At 34.0% G+C, this 9,823-nt stretch overlaps 1 protein-coding gene across 1 annotated transcript in view; it reads right to left on the bottom strand.

Moving 5' to 3' along the window:
* Positions 1 to 3,004: 3,004 nt before the first annotated feature.
* MTMR9 (myotubularin related protein 9) overlaps positions 3,005 to 9,823 on the bottom strand; it is an 86,558-nt gene continuing 79,739 nt past the window's right edge. Inside the window, exon 10 of the mRNA XM_081237520.1 lies at positions 3,005 to 7,795. Coding sequence (XP_081093646.1) covers positions 7,632 to 7,795 — 164 coding nt within the window. The 3' untranslated portion in view covers positions 3,005 to 7,631. The remainder of the gene's footprint in view (positions 7,796 to 9,823) is intronic.

Raw genomic sequence — 9,823 nt, 5'->3', positions numbered from 1 at the left:
AATTAAGTCCATCTTGTTTAATGTGTCACTTAAAGCTTGTATTTCCTTATTTTCATTTTCGATGATCTGTCCATTGCTGAAAGTGGGGTGTTAAAGTCCCCTACTATGATTGTGTTACTGTTGATTTCCTCTTTTGTGGCTGTTAGCATTTGCCTTATGTATTGAGGTGCTCCTATGTTGGGTGCATAAATATTTATAATTGTTATATCTTGTTCTTGGATTGACCCCTTGACCATTATGTAGTGTTCTTCTTTGTCTCTTGTAATAGACTTTAAAGTCTATTTTGTCTGAGAATTGCTACTCCAGCTTTCTTTTGATTTCCATTTGCATGGAATCTTTTTCCATTCCCTCACTTTCAGTCTGTATGTGTCCCTAAGTCTGTAGTGGGTCTTTGTAGACAGCATATATACAGGTCTTATTTTTGTATCTATTCTGGCAGTCTATATGTCTTTTGGTTGGAGCATTTAACCCATTTACATTTAAGGTAATTATCGATATGTATGTTCCTATTACCATTTTCTTAATTGTTTTGGGTTTTTGTAGGTTTTTTCCTTCTCTTGTGTTTCCTGCCTAGAGAAGTTCCTTTAGCGTTTGTTGTAAAGCTAGCTTGGTGTTGCTGAATTCTCGTAACTTTTGCTTGTCTGTAAAGGTTTTTATTTCTCTGTCAACTCTGAATGAGATCGTTGCTGGGTAATCTTGGTTGTAGGTTTTTCCCTTTCATTACTTTAAATTATGTCCTGCCATTCCCTCTGGCTTGCAGAATTTCTGCTGAAAGATCAGCTGTTAAGCTTATGGGGATTCCCTTGTATGTTATTTGTTGCTTTTCCTTTGCTGCTTTTAATATTCTTTCTTTATATTTCATTTTTGATAGTTTGATCAATATGTGTCTTGTTTTGTTTCTCCTTGGGTTTATCCTGTATGGGACTCTCTACAATTCCTGGACTTGATTGACTATTTCCTTTCCCATGTTGGGGAAGTTTTCAACTATAATCTCTTAAAATATTTTCTCAGACCCTTTCTTTTTCTTCTTCTGGGATCCCTATAATTGGAATGATGGTGCGTTTAATGTTGTCCCAGAGGCCTCTGAGACTGTCCTCAATTCTTTTCTTTTTTCTTTATTCTGCTCTGTGGTAGTTATTTCCACTATTTTATCTTCTAGGTCACTTATCCATTCTTCTGCCTCAGTCATTCTTCTATTGATTCCTTCTAGAGAATTTTTAATTTCATCTATTGTGTTGTCATCATTGTTTGCTCTTTAGTTCTTCTAGGTCCTTGTTAAACATTTCTTGTATTTTCTCCATTCTGTTTCCAAGATTTTGGATCATCTTTGCTGTCATTACTCTGAATTCTTTTTCAGGTAGACTGCCTATTTCCTCTTCATTTGTTTGGTCTGGTGGGTTTTTACCTTGCTCCTTCATCTGCTGCAACCCAATTTTAAATGACTCTCTTTGCCTAGAAGCCCTGGAGATTTTTACCCCCTCTTCATATGTAAAGTCTAATGGTTTGACTAGGATATGTCTTGAAACTGACCAGTCTGTATCCAAGTCTACTCAGACTTTATTTCTGGAAACATTTCTTGGATTGTAGGTTTAAATATTTGTGCTGTTCCATTATTCTGCTTTTCTTCTTCAGAGACTCCGATTATTCATATATTGGCTCTTCTCTGAGTGTCCTCTATGTCCATCACTTTCTCTGTCATCCTTTTTGCTTACTATTTTTATTTTCACTCTTGGCCTTTCATGCTTTTCAACGTTTTAAAATAAATCTTCAGTTGAACCTATTCTCCCTTGAGTAATTTCACCTTCAAGATGACTTTGTCTTTATTCCTCAAATTCTTTCCTGAGTTCATTTAACTCTTTTCTACCTTCCTGTTTCATTTTTGGTTATTTCTGTTGTGAGTTTTCTGATTTCTCATTTGAGGTTTTTTCCATATCATATACAGAAATTTTGTTTAAAGGTATTTATTCCTTTTGGAATGTGTGTTAAGAGTTTTATTTTGCTTAATGTTTCATTTATTGGGGGATAATTTTCATCAGCTGAAATATTTTCTCATTTTAATTTTATAGCTTTGCATAGATACTATTTTCTGTTCACTTTGTGCTTTTAAATTTTTAAAAAATAATTTTAAACTTACGAATACGTTTTCAGTCTTTTCCCTCTATAAGCCCCATAATTTACAAGAAAACAGACTTATTTGGTAGAATGTCCCTGAATTTAATGTTTGCCTGATGTTTCCTCATAATTAGATTCAGGTTGTGCTTTTTGTTTTTTGCAAAAAATGCCATAAAAGTGATGCTGTGTTCTCAGTGGATCCTATCAGAAGGCACATGATGTTGATTTGTTCCATTACTAGTGATGTTAATTATGTTTGGATTAGGTGGTATCTACCAGGTTCCTTAACTGTAAAGTTACTGTTTTGCTCTTTGTAACTGGGATTTTATGGAAAGATACTTTGAGACTATATGCTTTTGCTCACAAACTTTCACCTGCTAGTTTTAGCATCCACTGACAGTGATTCCCTAGATCAGTTATTACTAGTGACTAAACAGTGATTTTCTAATGTCTTCATTCTTTCTATATTTCATAGTTGGCATTCTACCCTAAGGAGGAGCTTTGCCTTTTCCCTCATTGATTTATTCATATTAATACATACTGAATAAATAGTACGTGTAATATATACTCCTAATTCTTGGGAGATATAGGTAGAAAATATTTAGGTGGAAAGGTCATGTCTGCAGCTTACCCTCAAATGTTGCAGCAAAATAATAGCAATCATACATACACACACACACTCAAGGGTGTTAAAGCAAATGTGAAAAATGTTATACTGTTCACCTAGATTGAATATTTAAGGAATATCACTGTACTATTTTGCAACTTTTTTGCAGATCTGAATTTTTTCAAACTATAAGGTCCAAATATATATATAGCAATTTTAATCAAGACTGCCAAAATCTTCACAAATATTTGAAAAAAAGTCAGCCTATAGATTTAATTTACTGCATTTGAATGTATTCAAAGTTTATTACCATTGTCTATAGATATTTAACACTAGCATCTGTGCAACAGTCCTCTGAGGCAGAGGGAGAACATGACACATAAATCTTACATACTAAGATAACAGTACCATGTTCCACACGTTTGTTTGATTCAGTAAACCAAGCATGACAAAGCAGCCAACTCAAGATAAATGATTCCAGTCTTAGGACACAAGTGAACTTACCACTTAAGGGAACATTACAAATAATATTAAAATGTTACACAGACTTAACAGAAGTTCAGGATTTCCCCTATATGCTGACAGGTTCATCATGTAGAAACCTGTACATTATAGCACTCTGAGGTTTTAGCAAAGCATACATTACAGACACATTTGGCATACAGTGCAGTTTTATTGTGTAAGACACGAATAATAGTGCACTTAAATCCAGGAGTCACATTCAAATATATCAAGAGTACAGTTGAAATACATGGCTACTGAAGAAATACATACTCTTTTTTTAAATTTATTTTTTAAAATAACTAAGTTGTGCAAATACAACACTTTCAGTGTAGATGATAATAGATCTATAAGGATTCTAAAAAGCAGAACTCAGGGTGTATTTGTGTAGAATAATCCACCTCTCCAAACATACATGCATTTGAAAAAGTGAAGCAAATGTCTTGGGCAGACAGACACAGGCAGTGTTGCACAACTTGTTTTTATTACAAATCACAAATATATTTAATCTGTATACTCACAGATAAACAGAACGGCCCTAGAAGACAGTAAGCTCTCATCGTGAAGTATTTTCCACGACAATGTAGTGTCCGCAGTGAGCCCCATTATTTTTCATTAATTAAGCAGAAACTACAGTTCTGCACTGTAGTTCAAAAATAGGACATTAGTTTATTTTAAAGGGAACTTAGATTACAAGTTCAGACTTTCTAAAACCTAGCCCTAGAGTTTCAGAAGGTCTCTTCTTGGCTTTTGGTTTAAAGGAAGAAAATGCTGTGGACAGTAGATTATAAGGACTGAGTGAAGGCATAAGTCGTTTTATTCAAGAAAACAAAAATTAGCATTTCATACCATCTGAGAATAAATATTAATGTAGAAACCAGTCTTCTACTGTTTTTTGTTAAGATAGTGAATTACACAAAAATACTACTATAATAACTTATTGTACCAGCTCTGGAGGGGGAAGATCTGAGCCATGTTAAAGAATAAGAAATAATTAATCTGTGTTGTCCTGAGGTATAGAGTAAACCTGTATCAGAGGTACTGAATGAGTGACTTCATTCTCTCATAAATTTCAAAGCTTCCAGAACCAGGGGACTAACTGTTCTAAATATTGCCCATTTTTTGTCCAGGAAATACCTCTCTGATAAAGAGTGCTCCTAATAGACTCATGTTTTAATTCATTAAATCTGGATATGGGTAAATACCAAAACTGTGTCTCAGGTTAAGGTCTGATAGTAAGTGAACCTGATGACTTAGTTAAAACTGACAATTAAAACAGCTAATCTTGAAACCAGATAACTTTAAGAGTTACATCTTTAAGCAGATTATTTTTAAATGTAGCAAAATGTTCCCCGTTTTTCACTTCAAGAAACAATTACTGGTCAAATCTTTTCCATGATATTGACTTTTTTATTTAACATAAATGCTGACTGAATCAAAGACTAAAATCTCACTAAATTTTCATCCTTTAAAATGAAAAGCAGTGACACATCACCTCTACAAAATCAGGCTTTAGAATTCAAAGAAAAGTTTTAAAATTCTCCATACGGATCTTAAATGACTATCTATTGTCTTCCAAAGTTTTCCCAAAAATCACTTTAAAAACTTGCTTCAAAGGCCTTATTTTTCTTAGAAATAAAACAAATTTATAGGTGTCTTAAACCTATAAGGTTTTATAATTTCTGCTTGTTTTCCTCCCATTTAATAAAATGAAAATGAAAAATTTCAAACTACTGAAAAGTCTTAGACCACCCAAAAAGTTTCAGCATTTTTATATAACCAACAAACTATGTTCTTCTGATTTTTGAAAAAGTATTAATTTAAATCTAAGCATCCATGTACTGTAGCAATATTTTAAAAATATTCTTTGTGGGGCTTACTTTTTTGCATTCCAAAAATGTATACCAACCTTCACAATAATGTACACTAACTTGATTATATCTCATTTTATTATTGGCTTGTAATGGGGTAATCCGCATGCTCACTAATTCGGCCATCATTCTCTTCATTAAAGTTTTTAAAGCCATATTTATCAAAGACAATTCTCCAAACTTAACCTTTAATAAGTAGCTTCTCATAAGTATATCCACTGTAATTATTCTTTTCATCCAAGGGATGAGTAATTTAATAGTATTACTAAAAACCCTCTTCAAATTATATTGATAAAGCACTTGTCTTTGACAGAGTTCTCAGGTTTGGGGAAACCTTAGTATCTGTCTTATTAGATGACCCCTTTGAAATTGCATTGATACCAAAGTTTGTTTTTACACCCTGTAAACAGAACTGAGGTTTGGACAATCCCTAATTATAAATTAACACTAAAACACAAACTTGTCCAAACAGCTTATGATTGCTGTCTCAATAAGAGAAAGAAAAAGAAATTGAAACACTATGCTATTATTGTACTCTGGCTCACATGTAAAATGTTCATCAGGAAGACAGGTATAAGTTGATGGCATACAATTTCTCCATGACCAAAGCTAATAAAAAATCCCTCCAAAGTTTCCACCCACAGAAGCCTTATGGCCAATTAATATTACCAGTGAGAGTCACTTCTGAAGAATCACTAAAAGAAAATCTCTAAATGGTTTTTCTTATGGGTCCAATAACTGAGCAGAAAAAGGCTCCTTCTTCAATTTTGAGGATCCATAAAATGCTAGGGTGTTTCCTCTTTTAAAAAATTAATAGACATTTCACACAACACACAGATATCTACAGCAAGAAAGTATATCTTCTTTGCTCCTTGCCTTATTAGCCTTTATGTGAGGGCTTTAATGCCCCAAGATTCATAACTATAGCCAACAAAACAGGTCACGAATAAAACTGGGCTTAGAGGAGAAAGCAGACAAATTTACCAAAAGAGAGCTCTAACTGTGGATTGCTGTCTAGCCTTTTGCTACAAGTCTAAGGAAACAGAAAAAAAAAAGTTTGGGCAACTGGAGATAGAAAGTATTTGCCACTTTCTAAGGTTTCTGAATGTGGCTATAGATTTTGCTACAGTCGATTTTGAAGAATTAAAATTTTAACTCAATACATAGCCCTAAAGCAGGGTTCAGTTTTGGTGTGTTTTACAATGAAATGGTTACATATAGATGGGATAGAAACGGTATTAAAGATTGCCCTTCAACTATCCTTTTAAAGGAAAACTAGAATTGACAGTATCTGTTAAAATGACCTGTGCCACAAAACAAAAATGTATAAGGAAAGCACCAAACCACAAACTTTCAGAATTGCAGGCATAAACCAGCATAGCACATAAATACAGTCGTCATTGTTTCTGTAACATTGAAACATTTCAAATTGGCTTCTGAAGTTTAAAACATAGCTGCATCACGTTCATAAACTTTCACCTCCACTTAAATTATTATTTGCCTAACATATAATGGACAAATCAGCAGAGTCAAGATAAATGTTCAAAAGGCTCAAGACAATAAGAAAACTTTAACCTTAGTATTAGTGAACTCTTAGAATATTTAAAAATAAAACAAAACACAATAAAACACACATATCTGTACATAAACCAGTGCAGTAAGAACTTCAGACAAGGGCGGTGCATCTCTGGTTTAAGGAAACCGTATTTGTAGCTTAATCATAACAAATTAACATCTATTCTAAATGACGGTTTAACATTACATCCAGCATTTGACACACATTTAACATCTGTGTCAAAACCCTAAAAAACCAATTCAACACTAAAGATACCTTATCAGTAACATATTCCTACTTTATTTCTATATTGCACATATTTTAGTGTGTTACAATAAATTTACTTCTTCTTAATGTAAATATCAGAGGACTATAGCTGTTGCCCTTGTAAAAATAATTTACCTTGAATAAATATTCAGCTTTTGTTTTCTTGACAAATCAGAATGAGGATGAATTCAGCTGTCAGTCCAAAACTATTTTAAAGAGAATGGCGTTTTTATGTGGCAAAGATATTGGAAATGGCATGTTAAACACAAAATTCTTCGTTTACCAACCATTTCAGGTTTGAAAATATTTCTATATTTGGAGTGCTTCAAAGTCTGATCCTTTTTTTTAAACTAACAGATATTCCCTAAGAGATTAATCATATCCTTGACTGGTCTGGAAAGTGGATGCAGAGAAAAGCTTAGGGTGAAATGGCGTATAACACATATAGCATTAAATAGGTCACTTGTTTCATGTAAAATAAAATGACTAGCACCTCCTTCCTGCTCCCAAAGTGAAGAGGCCTAACAGGCCACATGAAACATGAATAATTATAGTAAGTTCCATTCATAAAATTTTGAGGAGTCCATTATATTAGAAGGTTCTCATATCTAAAGCCTTAAGCTTAAGGCTACTGTGTGAAAGTGAACTGAAGGGCAAGGGAGAGAGAGATGGCATACCAGTCCGGACTGTCCTCCGAGGGCTGCAGGGGATCTGGAATTCAGGGGCTCTCCTGCATCCCATCCTCAGTCTCCAGTTCTGCCAACTGCCGCCTAAGGATATTTACTTTTGCTTGTAATTCCTTGTTATATTCAATGATGTTAACCATTTCTTCATATGCTTCATCCAAATACTTGGAAGATCTGTTCCAACGCAGAAAAATACCTATTGAATCCACGAAAGGAAAAGAGAAGGGAAAAAGATACACACAATGGATAAGCATTATAATTGTGGTTAATATATAACTCCATGCATTATAATCCTTCTCATTTTTTCAGAATTCACATCTGTGTTTTATTATACTCCAAAATATACAACAATCTTGAGGTACTGAAAGAGTACAACTGAATACAGTATTCAAGAAGTCACTGTGAGGGAACCTCTATAAGGTTAACAGCTGATTTCTCAGCAGAAACTCTGCAAGCCAGAAGGGAGTGGCATGATATACTTAAAGTGATGAAAGGGAAGAACCTACAACCAAGATTACTCTACCCAGCAAGGATCTCATTGAGATTCAATGGAGAAATCAAAAGCTTCACAGACAAACAAAAGCTAAGAGAATTCAGCACCACCAAACCACCTCTACAACAAATGCTAATGGAACTTCGCTAAGAGGGAAACACAAGAGAAGAAAAGGACCTACAAAAACAAACCCATAACAATTAAGAAAATGGTAATAGGAACATATATATCGATAATTACCTTAAATGTGAATGGATTAAATGCTCCAACCAAAAGACACAGGCTTGCTGAACGGATACAAGAACAAGACCCATATATATGCTGTCTACAAGAGACCCACTTCAGACCTAGGGACACACAAAGACTGAAAGTGAGGGGATGGAAAAAGATATTCTGTGCAAATGGAAATCAAAAGAAAGCTGGAGTAGCAATACTCATATCAGACAAAATAGACTTTAAAATAATGTTACAAGAGACAAGGAAGGACACAACATAACGATCAAGGGATCTATCCAAGAAGAAGATTAAACAATTATAAATCTATATGCACCCAACACAGGAGCACCTCAATACATAAATAAGGCAACTGCTTACAGCTATAAAAGAGGAAACTAACAGTAACACAATAATAGTGGGGGACCTTAACACCTCTCTTACACCAATGGACAGATAATCCAAACAGAAAATTAAAAAGGAAACACAAGCTTTAAATGACACAATAGACTAGATAGATTCAACTGATATTTATAGGACATTCCATCCAAAAACAACAGATTACACTTTCTTCTCACGTGCACATGGAATGTGCTCCAGGAAAGATCACATCTTGGGTCACAAATCAAGCCTCAGTAAATTTAAGAAAACTGAAATCATATCAAGCATCTTTTCTGACCACAATGCTATGAGATTAGAAATCAATTGCAGGGAAAAAAACATAAAAAACACAAACACATGGAGGCTAAACAATACGTTATTAAATAGCCAAGAGATCACTGAAGAAATCAAAACATACCTAGAGACAAATTACAATGAGAACACGACCATCCAAAACCTCTGTGAGGCAGCAAAAGCAGTTCTAAGAGGGAAGTTTATAGTAATACAAGCCTACCTCAAGAAACAAGAAAAATCTCAAGTAAAAAATCTAACCTTACACCTAAAGGAACTAGAGAAAGAAGAACAAACAAAACCCAAAGTTAGCAGAAGGAAAGAAATCATAAAGATCAGAGCAGAAATAAATGAAATAGAAACAAAGAAAACAGTAGCAAAGATCAATGAAACTAAAAGCTGGTTCTTTTACAAGATAAACAAAATTGATGAAAAAGAAAAAGTTACAGCAGACACCACAGAAATACAAAGCATCCTAAGAGACTACTACAAGGAACACTATGCCAATAAAATGGACAACCTGGAAGAAATGGACAAATTCTTAGAAAGGTATAAATTTCCAAGACTGAACCAGGAAGAAATACAAAATATGAACAGACCAATCACAAGTAATGAAATGGAAACTGTGATTAAAAATCTTCCAACAAACAGAAGTCCAGGACCAGATGGCTTCACAGGTGAATTCTATCAAACATTTAGAGAACAGCTAACACCCATCCTTCTCAAACTCTTCCAAAAAATTACAGAGGAAGGAACACTCCCAAACTCATTCTATGAGGCCACCATCACCCTGATACCAAAACCAGACAAAGATACTACAAAAAAGAAAATTACAGACCAATATCA

Source organism: Mesoplodon bidens (genome assembly GCF_964165515.1).
Source record: "Mesoplodon bidens genome assembly, chromosome: 6".
Taxonomy (NCBI): Eukaryota; Metazoa; Chordata; class Mammalia; order Artiodactyla; family Ziphiidae; genus Mesoplodon; species Mesoplodon bidens.
This window is presented reverse-complemented; position numbering and strand designations above follow the sequence as displayed.